Source organism: Pituophis catenifer, unplaced genomic scaffold, assembly GCF_029215685.1.
Source record: "Pituophis catenifer annectens isolate HBS135680 unplaced genomic scaffold, rPitCat1.0.hap2 SCAF_1, whole genome shotgun sequence".
Lineage (NCBI taxonomy): Eukaryota > Metazoa > Chordata > Lepidosauria > Squamata > Colubridae > Pituophis > Pituophis catenifer.
Window position 1 is genome coordinate 148,585,364 of NW_027256881.1, and position 21,321 is coordinate 148,606,684.

At 38.8% G+C, this 21,321-nt stretch overlaps 1 protein-coding gene across 1 annotated transcript in view; it reads left to right on the forward strand.

Moving 5' to 3' along the window:
- The window catches only part of PLCB1 (phospholipase C beta 1), a 508,980-nt gene that overhangs the window by 132,552 nt on the left and 355,107 nt on the right, over positions 1-21,321 (forward strand). The window contains exon 3 of the mRNA XM_070956289.1: positions 19,603-19,671. Coding sequence (XP_070812390.1) covers positions 19,603-19,671 — 69 coding nt within the window. The remainder of the gene's footprint in view (positions 1-19,602; positions 19,672-21,321) is intronic.

Below are 21,321 nucleotides of genomic sequence, written 5' to 3' on the forward strand. Positions count from 1 at the left end.
AAAACAAAGAAACATTCCCTTAAATTAAATAACAAGCAATTTTCTGCCATTCCACAACTTCCAAAATCTACGCATTGCCTTCCTTTACTGGTGGAACTTCAAAATGGAAAAGAATATAGCAATAGCAGTAGCACTTAAACTTATATACTGTTTCACAGTGCTTTACAGCCCTCTCTAAGCAGTTTAGAGAGTCAGCCTATTTCCTCCAACAATCTGGGTCCACATTTTACCAACCTCGGAAGGATGGAAGGCTGAGTCAACGTTGAGCCGGTGAGAATCAAATCCTGGCAATCGGCAGAATTAGCCTGCAATACTGCATGTTAACCACTGTGCCATCACGGCTCCTTGGCATGACTATCATTAAGTGTTGTACCTTATGATTCTTGATGAACGTATCTTTTCTTTTATGTACACTGAGACAAATTCCTTGTGTGTCCAATCACGCTTGGCCAATAAAAAATTCTAATTCTAATTCTAATTCTATTTATTCAGTTTTCATTACTTAAAAACAGTGGACAAATAAGACATACCTATTGCATATCTTACCTGACAATTATTAATAGCTCCAATAATCAGATTTTTCTGTTGCTAAATAATTAATTGCTTGAACAAAAGATTCTGAGTTTTGGCTTTTACCATATTACTTGATGTTATGCATTTGTTTTCAAAACTTCAGGATTGCCACTCAGAGTAAAGCCATTTGAAACTTGGCTTTTATTCAATACACAAACAACAAATAGTAACTTGTTACTTCCTGGCATTTTGAGTTTTAATTGAAACAGGATAGGGAAGCATTAAAAGGATTGCTTCTTGGATTCTTTCCAACACCTTTGACAGCATTGGCTACACTGTGTGTGTGCACATTGGGAAATTCTGGGTGGGTTGCATAAATTTTGACTGGATCACATGATCAGAAGAGAAACAGCCTTAGGATGGATCAGATGGCAATGCTTTAAGCCATTTTCCAGCTGTCTCGTAGGGATGTATTCACTATCCCAGTCCTGCCTATTTTCAAACTCTTGTCTTTCTTTTGTCAACTTCTTCCTCACACTAGATTTAGTCTAGTTTCACTCTGTTTTCTGAGAGTTCCCCATCACTACAGAAAATGTTTTTCATCATTTTGCATAATTTCTTTTCAATATTTCATTAGGTGGAAGGAATAAAAAAAAAGTAGTAGTATTCTTTATGTGTAACAGACTCCTGTCACTTTTTGTTAGAGGGGTCTCTCTTGGCCCAAGCAGTATGGTCTGTGTTTAACGGTAGCAGTGAAGCATGTTACTCAAACAGCAAATAAAAAGATAATGCAATGTTTTCATATATGCCTCTTGAGTTCTAGAAAGGAGAAGTTGGAAGGTTTAGTCAAAACAACTCCATATTCACCCTCCCATATGCCTCTTAGATTTGGGTTATTGAACTGACCTTTTCTTTTCTTTTCTTTTCTTTTCTTTTCTTTTCTTTTCTTTTCTTTTCTTTTCTTTTCTTTTCTTTTCTTTTCTTTTCTTTCTATACATTGTTTAGTTCTGGGTTATTGAACTGATTCTTTCTTTCTTTCTTTCTTTCTTTCTTTCTTTCTTTCTTTCTTTCTTTCTTTCCACCTTCATTATTTATACAATACATTATTTATACCTCCTTCTATTTAGTCTCACAACAACCACCCTGTGAGGTAGGTTGGGCTGAGAAAGAGTGACTAGCCCAAAGTCACCTAGTTGGCTTTCATGGCTAAGGGGGGACTCGAGCTGTTGGTTTCCTGTTTTCTAGCCTGGTGCCTTAAGCACTAGACCAACCTGAATCTTAATCCTTAACAAATTTTGTTGCAAGCTGTATTCTCACATAAGTAGAAAGAAGGGGGGGGGGACCAGGGTTTTTTTCCCCATGATTTTTGGCATCTTAATTATTTAATGCTCAAGAATTGTATGAGGATGTCCATATGAGATGAATGTACATTGATTGTCATTGCTATGCATATTAGATAAAAAAGAATATGAATCCTGGCTAACTTTGGCGACATTTCCTTACAGCTAACTGTATAGCTACTCAGTATTGTACTGACTGGCTAAGATAAAAAAACCACTTATGTCCTTACAGTCATATACTTGGATAGTTGTGAGAGCCTGCATGGAGATATGCTACCTAATTACGTTATGTTAGATTATGAGATATACAGGGTCCTTCAAATAACGGGAAAATAAGGTTCCTAGAAAAACTGCTTTGTGGTTTGATAAAAACCAACATTTGCCACAAATTGGGTTTATTCAGTGGTGGGATTCAAATAATTTAACAACCGGTTCTCTGCCCTAATGATTTCTTCCAAAAACCAGTTCACCAAACTGCTCAGAAAGTTAACAACTGGTTCTCCCAAAGTGGTGCGAACTGGCTGAATCCCACCACTGGGTTTATTGTACTCATAAACACTTCCCAATATGAACTAATCATCCTTTAAATTAACAGTATATTGTATTTGGAAAGTCTACTGTATAATAACATGATGGAATGCACATTTATTTTCCCTTGTATGTTTATAATAACATTTGGTAATGATTGAACTGATCTTATATGCAGTAAGTGCAAAATGTTCTGCACTGCACATATACATACATATGTGTGCCGTTGTTATGACCATAGTTTATGGCCCTGTTGAAAAATAGGCTCAGCAACAGAGGTGTATAGCAAATAACCATTCCTTGCAAATAGATGGCATATGCAGAGCATTGGCTGAGGACATCCTGCCTATTTCGTAGTGTCCAATGTAATTACACCTGGAGCCAGAGAACTGTATAGCATTTTAGGTGTTCATCCATCATCTTATTTGCATTGAGAGCGCTCTTTCTTTTCCAGGACTTTAAAAAATGGTATGGGACTGAAGCTGCTTCCAGAAGAGTGTCTGATTATTTGTTTTTGAAAATTTCCATCTCATATTTGGCTAACAACAAAGCCCTTTTATCCTCTAGCAATTACCTCCTAGAAGTAGAACTGCCAAAACAATTTCTCTTTCTTGAGATGAAGTGTCAATACATTGGGACTTGTTTTGAAAGTACTGCAGAGTCTGGCAATGATGCCATGCTTATAACAAAGCAAGGGCAGCAACAGGCCCAAAACCTGAATTAGATAAAAGCAAGGTTCAGAATTTCCTAAGAAATCTTAAACAGTACTTGGCAGAGCTATTTCCATTGTATACAGTACTTCCTGTCTAGCTACGATAAGTTCCTCAGATCTTTGAAGCAGACATTTTATGATTTTGAGAAAAACAATGAGAAGTTCTTCATTGTTAAATTGAGACAGGAAACGTTTTTCTGGACACAAATCAAATGCAGTAAAAGAGCTTTGTTCAGAAGTGTAAAAAACACCCATTGTGCATGTTATTCACGAAGTGCAAGTCCCAGCATACCGTGTTTCCCCGAAAATAAGACCCTGTCTTATATTTTTTTGAACCTCGATATAAGCACTTGGCCTTATTTTCAGGGAGGTCTTATTATTTTGGAGCGTGTGGATCAAGATGGGGCTCCTCTTGCCGTCTTACCTGGTTTCCAGCTCTGCGTTTAAATATTTTTGGGGAGGGCTTATTTTCAGGGAGAGGCTTATCATTCTGGGGTGCATGGAGCAAGATGAGGCTCCTCTTGCCGTCTTACCTGATTTCCAGCTCTGCATTTAAATATTTTTGGAGAGGCTTATTTTCAGGGAGAGGCTTATTTTAGCGCATGCGCTCAAAAGCCAGATTGGATTTATTATCAGGGGATGTCTTATTTTCAGGGAAACAGGGTACTACTTCCCAAGAAGCATATTCTAAAATCAGTGACTTAGTACCATCCTATGCATAAAAGAGTCAGGTACACTCACAATCTCTGGCATATTTATAGAATAACAAGCCTAGAAGGTGTTACTTTTAGAATGTATCAGATTGCACAATTCTGCAACATCCTAATGAGGTTAAATAGTAACGTAGCAATTATCATCGAACACTCCTTGCTTGTTATGTACATTAGAAATATAAAGATCTAAAAAAGCTGCATGACATATTCTAGCCTTAGATGGCATCATAATTAGGGACCAATGGCATCTTGTGGTCCTCTGATTTAAGATTATGATATACAAATAACTCTAAATCAGAGTTTCAATGATGCAGTCATATAATCAAGGGTGGTCTTAAGTCAAACAAGATGCCATTATCAGTATGAAGGAATAATAATGAAAGAGGTTGAACATAGGGAAAGATGCTGATACTGAACAAATAGCATTAGTCACCTTGCCCTGTCTTATTATTAAAGACAGTAAACATTTAGGGCAACTTTTATAACTATTGACATAAGCTCATTGATTTTTTTTATAAAATTTAACCTTGATCCAAATGTCAGTGGAATGTAATCTAAATGTAAGCTTTGATCCAGGAGTGCTTACTGGATTGGTCAGATAAGACTTGAATTAAACTTCTGGTTGTGTTAGTAGAACGAGCACAGAATTATATTGTTCTATTAGCCCAAGAGAATAAAGTTAAGGTTTATGGCTAAGCAAATTAAAACATTTTCAGAGCTGGGAAAGTGAATGAAGTCAAAAGCCTTTGGCTTGCCACTCCTAAAAAGCTTTGTTAGACAAAAAAATTAATGCGATAGTGTTTTTCATTGGCCATCTACTTATATCAAAGGGCCATCAACTTCTCCTACATGGAGATAAACTCATAATTATCCCAGAAACATCACCAAAGTCATCAAGTCTGTAAAGTGCTATGATTTGGTGCTTTGTGGATCTACTTGGTTGGGATAACTTGATTCACATTTTGTCAAATTGAAGGAACCATTTGATATCTCAATCAAACCTATTTTCTATCACTATTATGTGATTGAGAATGCCCTAAGATTAGGAAGTTTTGGTGGAAGATAAAAAAAATGGCTGGAAGAGATAACTGGGCAGAAGTTAGAAAGAAAACCGGAACTATTCCTCCTGGGTATTTTGGAAGGGAAAATGGAAAAAAAATTACAATATATCATATTACATATACTAACTGCGAGTAGAATTGTCATAGCACAAAATTGGAAACAACCGGATATCCCTCCAGACCAAATTATAATTAAAAAATTATACGAATGGGCAGAAATGGACAGATTATCTATGGAAATTAAGGAAAGGGAAGATACCAAGTATTATTTAATTTGGAATAGATGGCATTCCTGACTTGAGAGTAAATCTAAAATGTAAGCGATATTTTGTCATGAAGTCGAATTGTGAATAAAAGTTATTACAACTTAGATAAGGATGTAAGTTAAGATAGTGATAGATAGAAGTAGAATTTGTGTATGGAAATTAATTAGGATAGAGATACTGATGTAGAAAAGCTGTTACTAGTGTTTAAGTTTTGATATGTTTGTTTTTGTTGTGTGTTATGGTTTTCTATTTTTTGCTCTTTTCTATTTTTTGTACTATGTATTTTAATGTTTAAAAATCCAATAAATATTATTTTTTTAAAAAAAGAGAGAATGCAGTGCTTGAACAGACAAACCGGGGCTGGCAGGCACCGACGATAAGCAAACAGGTGCAGAGATTCCTAGGGTTTGCCAATTTTTACCGGCAGTTTATCCTCTTGTTTGCTACGGTTGCCCTGCCATTAACGGACCTTTTGAAGACAAAGCACACAGAGACAAAGCCCCGACTGGGTCAACCACTCCACTGGACGGCGGACTGCCAGCAGGCATTCGAAGCTCTCAAAGCCATATTTGCCAAGGAGCTGGTGCTGAAACATCTGGACTTCGAACAGGCCTTTGTGGTTCGGTCTTCTCTCTCGGAGACTGCATAGTTATTTCTAGCATCCTTGTGCCTAAACCTTATTAATATTACATGTTTTACTTTCTTGCAGCATATTCTATTAATTTCCCTAAGTAATAAGGTAGGCCTAGAAAATTATTCTGAGTGGAAAGCAGTTAGGAAAAAAATGCATTCATTCAAATTCTTTAACATGTTAGAACAGTTAATGTTCTTTAGTTAGAACAAAAATTTTTTGGAGCGTGTTACATTTATGTTAGCTTGCCCAGGAACCTGGTCTTGACTGTACAGCTTGCTTACCACACAGTCATGTAGGAAATCAATTATGTTTATTAACAGAGGAGGTATAATTCCTTATAATAAAGAATGTATGGTAGGGGATTTTGAAGCAATTCCACTTTCTTAATACTACGACAGGATGATCATCTTCATCTCCAAATGCCATTTTCTCAAGTGACATGACACAATTTCCCTGAGTGCCTGGGGAGCTCAAGAAAGGGAAACTCAAAAAACACAAGCTTGTAAAGAATGAGAAATTACCTTTCACTATGAAGAGGTTGAGCAAATAATTTTAAAAACTTGGCTTATGATTTATAAGCATGCATTATTATGCTCTGGATTAAAGTTCCTTTGAATGGCATCTTATATACTTTTGGAATGGAATTTTAACTTTTACAGTATAATTCTCTATAAACAGCCAACTTGCAGCATTGTGCTACACGCGTGGGAGGGAGTGCTAAATAGGCATAGAATGAAAAATAGGAATTAAAAAATGTCTGTAGGCTGAAGATTGGAAAGCTGCAGCAAAAGCTGAGATCTGAAATATGACATTTATTAAATGAATGCCGTTAATAGCGGTCACCACCTTGTGTTTAATGATTTATTATTTTAAAAATCTGAATTGCTTTTTTATTCTTTGCTGTGTACCTGTCCACCTTTCTTATTTGACATAATGTGGGAAGACAAGGTACTTAAGTCTCCAAGTATTTAGGATTGTTCAGGTAGGTGTATAAAATACATTTATCGCAATAGATTTAATTGTTTCATGGCCAATGCCAGTCCAGAAAATAAGCTCTAAAACACTGGCAAATCAAAGGAGCTTCAGTTCTACAATTGTAGAAGAACAAGATTGCATTTGATGTTTTATACTGACGTACTTCTAAAAGAGGGAACTCACTACAAATGTGCCAGTGCTTCAGAATACACAAGAGTACAAATGTAACATTGGTCTACAACACCTAAAAGGAAGCACATCTTTTCCCAGGATTGTGTGGCACTGAAAAAGAAAGTACTTACACAATCCAAAGCGCAGCACAGCCCTAGAAACCATATTTTCCTGCAGTGGAAACATCTAAACCAGTGGTGAAATCCAAATTATTTTACTACCGGTTCTGTGGGCGTGGCTTGGTGGGCGTGGTGTGGCTTGGTGGGCATGGCAGGGGAAGGATACTGCAAAATCTCCATTCCCACCCCACTCCAGGGGAAGGATACTGCAAAATCCCCATTCCCTTCTCACTCCTGGGGGAAGGATATTGCAAAATCTCATTCTCACCCCACTCTGGGGCTAACCAGAGGTGGTATTTGCAGGTTCTCCGAACTGCTCAAAAATTCTGCTACTGGTTCTCCAGAACCTGTCAGAACCTGCTGGATTTCACCCCTGATCTAAACTATACTGAGGCCATATAGATCCTTGGACTTCCTTCAAGGTTCTTCATTTTTAAAACTGAAATTGACAGGATCCAGTACAATCACCTTAACTAAATGTGATTCAAATTATGTTAACCGAGTTGTAGTAGGTTAAAAAAAAAGAATAGTTATAAGCAAGTAATATACGGTAACTGCTCAATTATACCCCACTTTTATTTGGGCATTCTGAGGAAGCAACCTCTTTATTCCCATGATGTGGTACTTAAAGTTCTCACAAAAAAACCCCAGGCTCCATACATGGGAATCCCATCACTTTTCACTTAACTTCACTTCTGCATGTCTTGGGGTTACAAAAGCAACCAGATCTGCCCGGATTGCTGTCTCTAAGCAATGTGATCATATGGCACGTCACTTTATTACCACACTGCTTAGCAATGGCAATTCTGACTCCAATTGCCATCATAATGACAACGGCCTATATTTACTTAGAAATCTGTTACTTTTGCTTAGATGGTGAAGCATATGCCTGCTTTTTAAAACACAACTGCTTCTTGATTTCTCAGGTGCTATTTTGACTATGCATCAGAGTGAACAGTATTATAACTTCTGCAGAAACACAACATTTATTTTATAAACAGTATCCACATATATGCAGAATCAGTGGTCAAATAAATCTTCATTTCTGAGGCACATGTCCCTCATTTGGATTTCCTTCAATAATTCCTATCATCTGTTACTGAAAGATTCCTGAAAATAGTCGTTCGATTAAAAATGTTTGTGTACAGGAATCTACACAACCTTTCTGGCAGAGCAGTACATATTCCATGAACTTTAGGATCCATCCTCCACCCCCCTCAGATCTGCTTTGCCAGAAACAATGAGAGGAAGTGAGAGAATTCCTGATCCACATTCAAGTCACATTCCCCCCAATTGGGATGTTTTCCCCCCCCATTGCCTAATCATATGAGTTGTGGTTTGAGCTTCCTGGGCATTATGATTGAGTTGAGATTTTCTCCTTCAAAGAGTAGCTCCTGTTTTGATTACTCCACAGGAAGGAAAAAGCACTCCGTATAAGCCTTCAGCTAAAGCGCTGTTTCTGAAATGACAATGGTTAAGATTTACTTACTGCCAAGGACCAAAATAGTAGAGTCCAAAATAGGTAAAAGAGCCTTGTTGGCGCAGCAGATTAAAGTGCTGTTAAATAGCACCGACTGCCTGCAATTACTACAAGTTCAAATCTCACCAGGCTCAAGGTTGACTCAGCCTTCCATCCTTTTGAGGTAGGTAAAATGAGGACCCGGATTGTGGGGGCAATAAGCTGACTTTGTATAAAAAAAGAACACCGCTTGGGGGGGGGGGGCAAAGCCCTAATAAGCAGGTATATACAAAAGTATGAAGGCAATTGCTTAACGCATTGTAAGCCACCCTGAGTCTCCGGAGAAGGGCGGCATATAAATCGAACCAATAAATAAATAATAAATAAATAAATAAATAAATAAATAAATAAATAAATAAATAAATAAATAAATAAATAAATAAATAAATAAATAACCAACCAACCAACCAACCAACCAACCAACCAACCAACCAACCAACCAAGAGGAAGTACTGGAAATTGAAAGAAATTGGAGTTAAAAAGATCTTTAATTGAATTTACTGAGTTAATTTTTTGAATTTAGTCAAACCCAAGAATGGAAGTAATATCAATGAATCATTCTTTGCAGATGATCAGGCATTGATTAGCAAGCGCAGCTAAGAAACTACAACAATATCTTATAACCGTGAACCAAGAATGCAAGACAAATAATATGAGAATCATCAAAGAGAAAAAAGAAGTTATTGCAAAAGCATACCTTAAACATAGCAACAGAGGGAACAAGCATAAAACAAGTATCAAACTTCAAATATTGAGGAACAACATTCATTGAAGATGGTAAAATGGACAGAGATTAATATACTGTATAATGCAGTAAAGTGAACCAAGTATTAGTGCCACTCCTACAAGATAAGGCAGTACCAATCAGCACAAAGAAGGATCTCATTCATCCCCCCCACCCTATGTTACCAGTGCCAAACATGAACACTTATAGTAAAACATAAATGAAAGTTAATCCCCACAGAAATGAGATGTTTGAGAAAAGCTACTGGAGTGACCAGAAGAAATAAAATCAGAAATGAGACCATTAGAGAAAGAATTGGCATAGAACCAATCCCAAACGGCATACAAAAACAGCAAATGAAGTAGTTTGCTCATCTGGAGAGGATGTCTTGGGTACAAGGCATATTCAAATACAGTACAAGGCATATTCAAAAAGAGGAGAAGGTCAAATAACATGAGGTAGATCCAGAAGAAGATGGAGAGACAACATCAAAGACACACTACTACAACATCAATTAACAATGGTTAAAGCTGCCAAAAGAGCAACAGCCAGAACTTTGTATCTCCCTCAACACCTGAACCGGTAAAAGTGGAGTAGGGGAAGGGGCAGGGGGAGAAAGAGGAGGAAGAGGAGAAGGAGGGGGAGGAGGAGAAGAAGAAGAATAGAACAGAACAGAACAGAACAGAATAGAATTCTTTATTGGCCAAGTGCGATTGAACACACAAGGAATTTGTCTTGGTGTATACACTCTTGGTGTACATAAAAGAAAAGATACATTCATCAAGAATCATAAGGTACAACACTTAATGATAGTCATAGGGAAACAGTCAATATAAATCTTAAGGATACCAGCAACAAGGTTACGGTCATACAGAAGTAGAAGTAGAAGTAGAAGTAGAAGTAGAAGTAGAAGTAGAAGTAGAAGTAGAAGTAGTAGTAGAAGAAAAAAGAGAAGGAGAAGGAGAAGAAGAAGATCACCTAAGTATGCAAAATGAAATAAAGATACCATGTATATTAAAACAATCAGAAGAAAAAGAAAAATATGAATTGTTCTAAAAAAATTTATACAGAATATACTCCTTATTCTTATGATCTATGAAAAGAAAGGAGAGTGTTTAGGACAAAAGTTGGAAATAATGGTTTCTGCCAAAAGAAATGTTTGCGGAGGAGAAAGACAGGGAAAACGTAAATAAAAATAGAGGTAATATATTTATGTTAGCATATTAATGTAAGACTCAGCCTACCTATGTAAGAGCAATTTTAAGATTCCTGTAGTTCTTTTATTTTGGAAGCTGTTCTCTTTCTTCCTAAAAATTGTAGGAATAGTAAGCTCTGTGTTTGGCATTAAGTGTGAAGAGATCTAAGGATGATGTTGTTGACATGAAACATACCATTGCTTCCTTTAAGGCAGAGGGCATCTCACCAGTGGTGGGATTCAGCCAGTTCGCACCTATTCGGGAGAACCAGTTGTTAACTTTCTAAGCGGTTCAGAGAACCGGTTGTTGGAAGAAATCTTATTTTGTTTTTTTCCCCCCACTTTACAGGGCTAATCCTGTAAGGAAGGTAGGAAGGAAACATTCTGGTGTTGTTTCTAGTCTAATCTTTATTGCCCTGCTTACAGAAACTGCCTCTCTGGTTAATCCTTATTACATTGTAACAGTTAAGGCGAAGCACCCATCGACGTGAATGAGGTTGAGTTGGCCACGGCCACACAGTCACATGACCACTGAGCCACGCCTACCCAACTGGTCGTTAGGGCAGAGAACCGGTTGTTAAATTATTTGAATCCCACCACTGCATCTCACCCACCTGAAGGAACTATTAATAATCAGACAAAATAGCTCTCTCCACAAGTTCATCTTAGTTGGGATACTTTTTGCTCTGAAGAAGTGCTGTTTGATTCTACATTGCCTCTGAATGATCAGATTGATGTGGTGGTTTTGAGTCCTTTCTATCACCTGTGAATAATCTATGAACCACATCCTTTTTTAAAGATAGATCTGATGGGTATCATTATCCATAGATTGATCATTTCCCCTTAGACTTCTGTCTAAAACCCCACTCTTAATTAATCCCTCCCCCTCCAAAACCCACCATGAGGGAGCTACATCTAAAAACAGCGAGGCCCTTTTTCTTTTTGATATGTCTGAGCTAACTTGCATGGAGGGAAAACCATTCCATTTGATATCAGTAGCCTCTGGCTTCTGCCAAGAACAGAATGAATGGAGGATGACAGCAACACAACACAATTGTAAGAGTTTTGAGACTAGGAGCTGAGATCACACGCCAGTTGCACGGCAAGTTTGTTTTTAGAAAAAGTTCATTACGTCCTCCAGGCTCTGTATCTCCTTGAAGTTTTACAAACCTCCAGTGGCTTAACCATTTCCTAAAAATAATTATACTAACAGAGATTTATGCTACCCAGAGTAATTTCTTGTAAAATGGGTGGGCCATATAAAGAAAATAAAAAGGAAGGGAAGGAAAAGGAAAAGGAAGGGAAGGAAAAGGAAAAGGAAAGAGAAAAATGTAATGGCAGAAAATTCATCAAAGCACACTGCCATATCCTCAAGGCCTTCATGAGAACCACTTTGGTCTAGTGCAGTGATGGCGAACCTTTTCGACACGTGCCCAAGCCGGACCGCATGTACACGTGCATGCGCAAGCAGTGTGCATGCTGGAATGCCGGAAACATAAAGACCAGTTGGCTGGTGCACTGGCATACGCATGCGCACTGGCCAGCTGGTGTTCGCGCATGCTAGAAACCCGAAAACCAGCTAGCTGGTGCATGCATACCTGTTTTTTGGGTGTTTTGGGGGGTGTTTTCAAGCCATTTTTGGGGCCGTTTTCTGGGCCATTTTCTGGGTGGTTTTTGGCTGTTTTTGGGCCGTTTTCAGGCTGTTTTCTGGCACGCCAGATCCTGCGAAGACCAGCTGGCCGGTGTGCATGTGCGCACTGGGAACCAGAACAGCAGCTGGCGATGGCATGTGTGCCCACAGAGAGGGCTCTACATGCCACCTCTGGCACCCGTGCCATAGGTTCCCCATCACTGGTCTAGTGGTTAAGGCACTAGTCTAGAAACCAGGAGACCAGGGGTCAGGGCCGGATTTAGATGAAAAGAGGCCCTAGGCTATTCCACTTATGAGGCCCTTTCACCTATAGTGAAAGTGTAATTTTAATTTTGTTAACAATTTGAATGTAGGCCCCTCTTGATCTTGAGGCCCCTCTTGATCTTGAGGCCCTAGGCTGAAGCCTAGTTAGCCTATAGGAAAATCCGGCCCTGCCAGGGGTGTAATGCTCCCAGTTCGGACCGGATCGCCCGATCCAGTAGCGATGGTGGTGGGTGGCTTGGAGAACCGGTAGCAAAAATCCCTGCCCCCCCCCATGCCCAGCTGAGCCGCGCAATCATCAGAGGCTTTTTTTTTTAACTTTTAAAAGCATTTTTTTCTACAACCTCTTTGGCCGAAAAAATGCATTTAAAATTAAAAAGAAAAGCCTCTGATGATCGCGTGGCTCAGCTGGGAACGTCAGAGGCTTTTAAAAGCCACGCCCACAGAACCGGTAGTAACAAATTTTACATTTCACCACTGCAAGAAACTATCAATTCTACTCCAGTCTTAGGCATGGAAGCCAGCTGGGTGACTTAGGGTTTAGGACTTAGTTAGTCACCTTCAGCCCAACCCACTTCGCAGGGTTGTTGTGGAGAAAATAGGAGGAAGGAATATTAAGCATGTTCGCCACCTTGAGTTACTTACAAAGCAATAAAAACAGGATAAAAATCTAATAAATTAATAGCGTGTGTAGAGAAGATTTTGTAAACGTTACTGTCCCTCAGAATTTGGTTTATCATCCAAGAGTCATTCAAAATGCACTTTGACTTTTTCATCTTTTTTTAAAAAAAGATTTTTGCTCCCCACCCCGCCCCAAAAGCAGACCCATTGAGGAGCATGTTGAATTAAACGGCACTAGGCTTTAAAAGCTTCTGCTGATTTTTAGAATGTAGCAGCATATGCTGTATCAATAGCTTTGTTGTTTTAAAACCAAAACAATCTGCCAAACAGGAAGTAAAGGGAGAAACGCAGGTCGTGAGTGCTGCTTTTTTTATGTTCAAGAAAGACAGATGCTGTTTGTCAGAAATTGACCTTTTTTACCTGTTCCAAGATAATGGCAGCAAGAAACCAAATTAGTGAAGAATTTTGGCTTATCCAAGAAAGAGCAGCGGGGCAGATACATGCTGCTGAATTCTGTCTGTTTGACTCCTGCTGCCAGCAAGAGCGATAGAAGAACCCCAGGGAGATTTGTATAATATGATTTATGTGATACATCAACTAGCAACTCTCACTTGCAACTCTCACTTGCTCTGCCTGGAAGATGCGCGTCGGAATCCAAGAAGTCATGGCATCTGAGAAGAACAATGACAGGAAAATGAAAACACCGAAAGATGATTCACCACCACCATCAAAAGATACATAATTCAACCAAGTCTAGATGTATGAAGTTTTGGTTTCAATTCCACGTGATGATTGCCAGAATATTTTGTCCAACTTCACATGAATACTCTTAAAATAAAGGTAAAGGTAAAGATTCCCCTCGTACATATGTGCTAGTTGTTCCTGACTCTAGGGGGCGGTGCTTTTCTCTGTTTCAAAGCCGAAGAGCCAGCACTATCTGAAGATGTCTCCATGGTCATGTGGCTGGCATTACTAAACATCAAAGGCGCATGGAGCGCTGTTACCTTCCCACCAAAAGTGGTCCCTATTTTTCTACTTGCATTTTTTATGTACTTTCAAAGTACTGAGTTGGCAGAAGCTGGAACAAGTAACGGGAGCTCACCCTGTTACGCGGTACTAGGGATTTGAACTGCTGAACTGCCGACCTTTCGATTGACTAGCTCAGCGTCTTAGCCACTGAGCTACCGTGTCCTTCTTAAAATATATACTCTTAAATAAGTACTCTGATAGTAATTCTCCAATTATTCATTTTCACCTCTGTTTCATTAGACTTAAGTCACTTAAGACCCTTACATAGCAGACATTTCATTATTCAGCCAGGTAGTGAATGTGAGTTTTATTCAACCCTGAGCTACATAAATTCTCTTCTTTTGGAAGTCCCAGAGGTCCTTTTTCAAAAGGCAATTGGACAATCACTTCTCATCCAAGAAGCTTCTTCAGTTCTGACTGAGTGGTGGAGGGTGGAAGGATTTATATTCCTTGCAGTCATCTGATCATTACCATTTTTTCTGAGAGTCATTGAGGCCTTACAACACAGTTCTTTCAGCAGTTCCAAGAAGGTTCCACAGCCATTTGCACTATTTAGGTGATTCTGAGGTCACAGTCAAACCTTCAGGTGGTCTCAATAACTGTTTCTGAGTTCTAACAACCAGAGGACTGCAGGAAATATAATCCTTCTATCATCCACCATTCAGTCAGAACTGAAGAAGCTTCTTGGATGGGAAATAAATCGTCTTCAAGGTAAAACAAAGTCCATCTTTGGGGCAACTGTGACCTAGATAACTAAGAATCTCCATGGACATTCTTCTTTTGGAACTACATATGAATGTCAGATGCTTGAGAAAGCATGCAAATGGGAGAAATGTGCATGTAGGCAAATCTCCACCAAGGAACAATGATTGTTTCTGCATGAATGCCTATAATAAACAGGGAGCAAACCCCACATTCACTAGCACTAATGATGTTACCTAATTGGATAATGAAATGTCTGCAAGCAAACAACCAAAATCAAAGACTCCACAAAATGAAACAAGAACAAAGCAAACAAAACACTCTACCTTTTCAACTGGCCAATACAAAAAAAAAATGATTCTTCCACTGCAGCAATAGTTACAAGAAAGACTGTGCTTTTTAAGAGGGTTAGGAAGTCAGAAGCAGAACATATTAGAACAGTAAATAAGTAATATGCTAAAATACCAGAAACAGTGTAGATCAGAGGTGTCAAACTGGCCAGATGTGTCACACAGAGGCCACGCCCATCCCAGCTTCTTGAAAGGGGGAAAATATCGCAAAACGTCACGTGATGGCAACGTGCTGCAGAAAATTTGACACCTGTGGTATAGATAGTCCTCACTGAGTGATTGTCTTGTTTAACAACCATTCACTGTTATAATCGTGGTAGAGAAGTAAGTTTATGATCAATCCTGAGATTTATGACCTTCACAGGTTTGGAAAGCAAAAGAAAGTTGAAGTAAGATAAGCACTGTTACAATTTCACTTAGCAACCACTTTGCTTGACAACTGAGTTGCTGATCCAATTATGGTCACTAAACAAGGACTTCTGTAATTGTTTTGGGAAAGGCATTTGTTTCCATAATCTAATCTTTCCTCAATCAGTCCCTGCCCCCAGATGAATTGGATTACTCTTCCCATCATCTCCATTGACTGAGTGATGGGAATGGTACGTGCCTTGACATAAAAGGAGCTTTGCAATAGTGGCGAATATCTGTAGCTCGGGTGTAAGATGGGGGTGAAGTTTCCTTCTCTGAGTTTGTGGGTTGGTTTCCAAACATTACAGTCTACGAATCCCTCAGAATCCAAATCAACCGCACAGCCAACCAGAGACAGCACTGACCCTCAACCAACCCATGCAACCCCTCCACCACCATCAGCAGTTCACCTCCTAATGACCCTTGACCTGATGTAACCTCCTTATCAAAAAACCCATCACAAGACTCACTGAGGACTCACAGCTGACCCTCCCTTGACACACCCACATCTGAAGCCTTTATAAACAGAAGAACACTGACACTGACATTCCCTTAAACTCCGCTGAAGATGTTACCTAGCTTGATAACGAAATGTTTGGAAACGAACCCACAAACTTAGAGAACGAACCTTTCACCATCACAAACAGAGCTGTTGGCTGGAGAAGGTTGATACTGACTATGGAACTGTACAAATTGGACACTATCAGATATATATTGATGGTCGTGCTCATTTGGTTCTATGAGGAAGTTATTTGGTCAATACAGCTTCAGGTTCAAAAGGTTGTTTTTATTATTTACAAATATATACATGCATACGATAATGAACAGGGTGTCCTGTTACATTTTTTACCCTAACTGTATGACTCAGATGTTGAGAGGAGAGAGAAGTTCATGTGTTGTCTCGCTGAGAGATAGATGAGAGAGAGAGAAAAGAAGGGGAAGATATCCAAGTGGTTTCTAGGTAAGAGTCCAATAAGAGAGTTCATAGGCTGATATAGTCACATGTGATGTCTGTAAAGACTTAACCCCTTCTAGTCTCTGGTGCATCATATGCAGGCAATATCTGACAGACTCAACTCACTTAACAACTACCTTGCTTAGCAATGGATGTACAGGTCAGTTCTCCCTGATTGTTAACCCAGAGGAGAACAAAGAATTGAAAAAGAAAGCAATTAGTCTAAACAGAAAAAAAATGCTGAAGATGGTAAAGGGGATTTTCTCTTGAAGGGCAGCAGAATTTCATTTTCGACATGTTTGCTATTCATCGGCTGATGTTTCATTTTTGTTTTGCTATGGATTAAATATTTATATTGTGTGAATTCAGTATGGATGTAACTTACAGGATGGTACATGGAAATTACAGATGACTGAATTGATTTTTAAATTTTAGATCTTAGATCATCATCAGCTTTTGCAGATGTCTTGAGGGCAAACTAGAAACTAAGACATTTTTCAGATCCATGTGAGTTAAAAATGATCTTTTTATGGCTTACTCGGGGTAAAGGTTAGCCTAGTGTTGACATGCTAGTTTTTAGTGTGCAGCACTCTTATTGTTGAAGATCGTACCATGTCGAAGGAAATGGCACCTTTGGGAAGCCTTTTTAGAGAGGCCTGGAGCGATTTTTGACCACAGTTTGCCTGCATGTTGTGGATTACTTCATCCACTAACAGAACTCAGCAATGCACACATGCTATCTGAAGACAGAAGCTGTTCATTCATTCCAGTTGACTAAGAAGGAATTGGCTTGCAGCTTTTCATGCATTGGTTTTATGTAGCACGTGTAGGGTCTTGTTGTAGAGTATTAAATTGTTAGAATTTCACTCCTATCTGATGCATGAAAATGGGCTCATGCTGTCCAGTTATTAAGAAGATCCCTTGGTTGTCAACTCCCAAAGGTGGCTGTTCAAATGACAACTGGGCTTTCTTGTTTTTTCCCCCTTGAAAACATTTTCGTTTCTCATCCAAGAAGCTTCTTCAATTCTGAAGAACCGAAGAAGCTTCTTGGATGAGAAGCGAAACATTTTCAAGGAAAAAAAAAACAGTTGCCTTCTGAACAGTACCTTTGGGGCAACCATGGCCTGGATAACTGAGTCTCTCCATAATCATTTGGTCATAATCAACTGTTTTCCAGTCTTAAATTCAAAGCATTTATCTTTAAATCTGTTAAATACTGTAGTTTAGGCCAGTTATCTAATAAGGCATCTGTTTCATTACAAATATGCATGAGTAAAGATCTATAGTCAAAGCCCTTTTGAATGTATCCTTGATTCACAGAAAGTCTGTTAAGTGGACAATTTTTTTTTTAAAAAAAACTCACTTTGTAAGCAGTTCTAAACTTAAGCCTGCTTTGAACAATGCTTGATATAGTTATAATACAATATTGATAATTGAACATACTTTTACTATCCAGATTAAATAAATAAATAAATAAATAAATAATTGTTGGGTTGAGTCTGCCTGACTTTGGTTGTATTGACTGGATGATAACCTATTAAATGAATATGTCAATAGTATAAATAAATATACGGTATGTACTAATCTGTAGAATGCTTCATGAGAAGCAAAAACAAGAAGTTGGATGGGATTTGCCACCAACTAGTTTATTTCTCCCAGATATCTGCTTTGGATATAGAGCAAATAAGTCTTACTAAGAACTTATTATTAGCATTAAAAAGATCCTCAGGGTGATTGGCATTGCCAATATTCAATAGTTGAAGAATACTAGAACTCATTAAACTTCTCTGATCTTTGGCGAGTTTCTGAGCTAATAAGAAATCCAGGCGGCTGCATAAGAGATACCCAGCTAGTTTACTCTGCCACAGTAGACTAGTGTTGCATTTCTAAATCAAATTAGAATGCCATGTTTGAAAGCCCTTTTTAAATTAATTTGTTATCCAGGCAATTGATATTTTCAGTAGGACTTCAGCATCTTTTGGAGAACATGGCCCTAGAGAACAGCACTTCTGTAAGGAGGAGGGCTTGATAGGGAAGAAAAACAAAATGCACAGGTACCTTATACATGGTACCTTGCTCAATAATAGTAACTGTGAGAGGGACCTTGGAATCCTAGTGGACAACCATTTAGATATGAGCCAGCAGTGTGCAGCAGCTGCCAAAAAAGCCAACTGGGCTGCATAAACAGAGGGATAGAATCAAGATCACGTGAAGTGTTAATACCACTTTATAATACCTTGGTAAGGCCACACTTGAAATATTGCATTCAGTTTTGGTCGCCACGATGTAAAAAAGATGTGGAGACTCTAGAAAGAGTGCAGAGAAGAACAACAAAGAGGATTAGGGGACTGGAGGCTAAAGCATATGAAGAACAGTTGCAGGAACTGGGTATGTCTAGTTTAATGAAAAGAAGGACTAGGGGAGATAGCAGTGATAGCAGTGATAGCAGTGTTCCAATATCTCAGGGGTTGCCACAAAGAAGAGGGAGTCAAATTATTTTTCAAAGCACCTGAGGGTAGGACAAGAAGCAATGGGTGGAAACTAATCAAGGAGAGAAGCAATTTAGAACTAAGGAGAAATTTCCTGACAGTTAGAACAATTAATCAGTGGAACAACTTGCCTGCAGAAGTTGTGGATGCCCCAACACTGGAAATTTTTAAGAAGGTATTGGATAACCATTTGTCTGAAGAGGTGTAGGGTTTCCTGCCTGGGCAGGGGGTTGGACTAGCGGACCTCCAAGGTTCCTTCTAACTCTGTTATTCTATTCTATTCTATTCTATTCTATTCTATTCTATTCTATTCTATTCTATTCTATTCTATTCTATTCTATTCTATTCTATTCTATTCTATTCTATTCTATCCTATCCTATCCTATCCTAAGGGTCTTTTAGAGCAGCCTTTCCTCCACTTTGTGACTTCCACATGAACCGGATTACAGACTCTCTCATCTCTGATGGATAGTCATAATTATTTGTAATTACAGGTAGGTTTGCTTTGAGCTTAGACATTACTTTAGGCATATTAAGAACCTGAATGCAAGCGGACTTTCGGTCATTTAATATAAAGAAATGCAGTGGAATTGATGTAATTGTATCATTTGTATAGCCCAGTATAAATCATGAGGCTTTTTCCTCCCTTTTTTCTATCAGGTGCAGGAATTCGAACTGTTAGATGTCAGCCTTGTGAAAGATGCTCGATGTGGGAAACCTGCCAGAGCCCCTAAGGTAAGAAACATTTCTTTGTGCCATACAAATGTTGCAGTGATCATTTAGCGTACGACATGAAGGGCGTACTAAAAGAAAAGACGCCTTACGTATGCCAAGGCTTCTTGTCTTTCCATTAAAGAACATGTGCCATGACATGCTTTATAGTAGAAAAATTGTACGTGTTTTGCACAATTGATGAAGAATGCCTTTCAGGAAAACTGTTATTAGGGTAGCTATGTGATAAGCCTGACTCGGTAACTGCAGATATTCTTGATTTAATTAGTCCAGATATTTTACAAGTTAAAAATGACATTTGTGTTAATCTGAAAGTGTTAATCTGATGAATGGGTGACTACTTCTCCACATAAACGGTCCCCCTGGAAGATATTAGTTAGCTCTCTCCTTGTGAATAAATTACTCAAAAATCCCTCTCATGTAGGATACCTTACACTGCTAGGTAAAGGTTGCCCTCGCACCTATGTGTTAGTCATTCCCGACTCTAGGGGGCAATGCTATCTGTTTCAAAGCCGAAGAGCCAGCGCTGTCCGAAGACGTCTCTGTGGTCATGTGGTCGGCATGACTAAACGCCAAAAGTGCGTGGAACGCTGTTACCTTCCCACCAAAAGTGGTCCCTATTTTTGTACTTGCATTTTTTTACATGCTTTCAAACTGCTAGGTTGGCAGAAGTTGGGGCAAGTAACAGGAGCTCATCCCGTTACGCGGCACTAGGGATTCGAACCGCTGAACTGCTGACCTTTCGATCGACAAGCTCAGCGTCTTAGCCACTGAGCCACCACATCCCACGTGATTTACACTGCTAGTCCTGTGTAAATTTTCCTTGTCTGGAGGATTTTTTTTTTTTTAACGAAAGAGAAATCCATAATCTAATTTGCCCAATAGTAGTCTACTGCTTCCAGATGCAGCGTGCCTGGCGGGCGATACGTAGACTTACTCTTGATTACATGATTTCTTCAGTTTCTTTTTGCTTTCGTGAATATTGCTGTGAAAGGCACATAAGTCAGTTTAAAAAAATTAAACACATTGATTAATCAAATCTTGGAGACTTCAGTTGAATATATCTTAATGGAAGTATTCCTTGGGTTTCCCTTGTTTTCGTTCGCAGGAACATAGAGCATATTATTGCTAGCCCTGCATGTGACCATACAAGACCTCAGCATACGTTTTCACTACTACTTAGAATAAGGTTAACTGTGAGGTTTTTAATGCATTAATGAGACCTCTTGCTCTTTATTGGAAAGCATATTATGTCAAATGATTTGAAAATCTTGGTGGAAGTGACTATAATGTGATCCAGTTAAATCGAGCCAAATTAGTTTGAATAACTGCATTCACGAGAAGTATGGAAGTATGCTATTGTCCTTTTTCAAGGGGATTACTATAGATAACATCAATCGGTGATCAATTTTAGGTACACTCACCAAACTGATTTTTAATAGCGTCAAGATGCATTGAGCACAGTCCCTCACTTAGAATACTGTAAGGGCTATCCTTGAAGACATGAACAAGCATGCTTGCATTATTTATTGATGAATAAACTTATGATTATGATGAAGAGCTATGTCGGATATCAGCATGTTTCTGAGTACAAGCCAAGGGGTTGGTCACTACCTTTAATGGCTTGAGATCTGGCCGTGTTTTCATAAATCA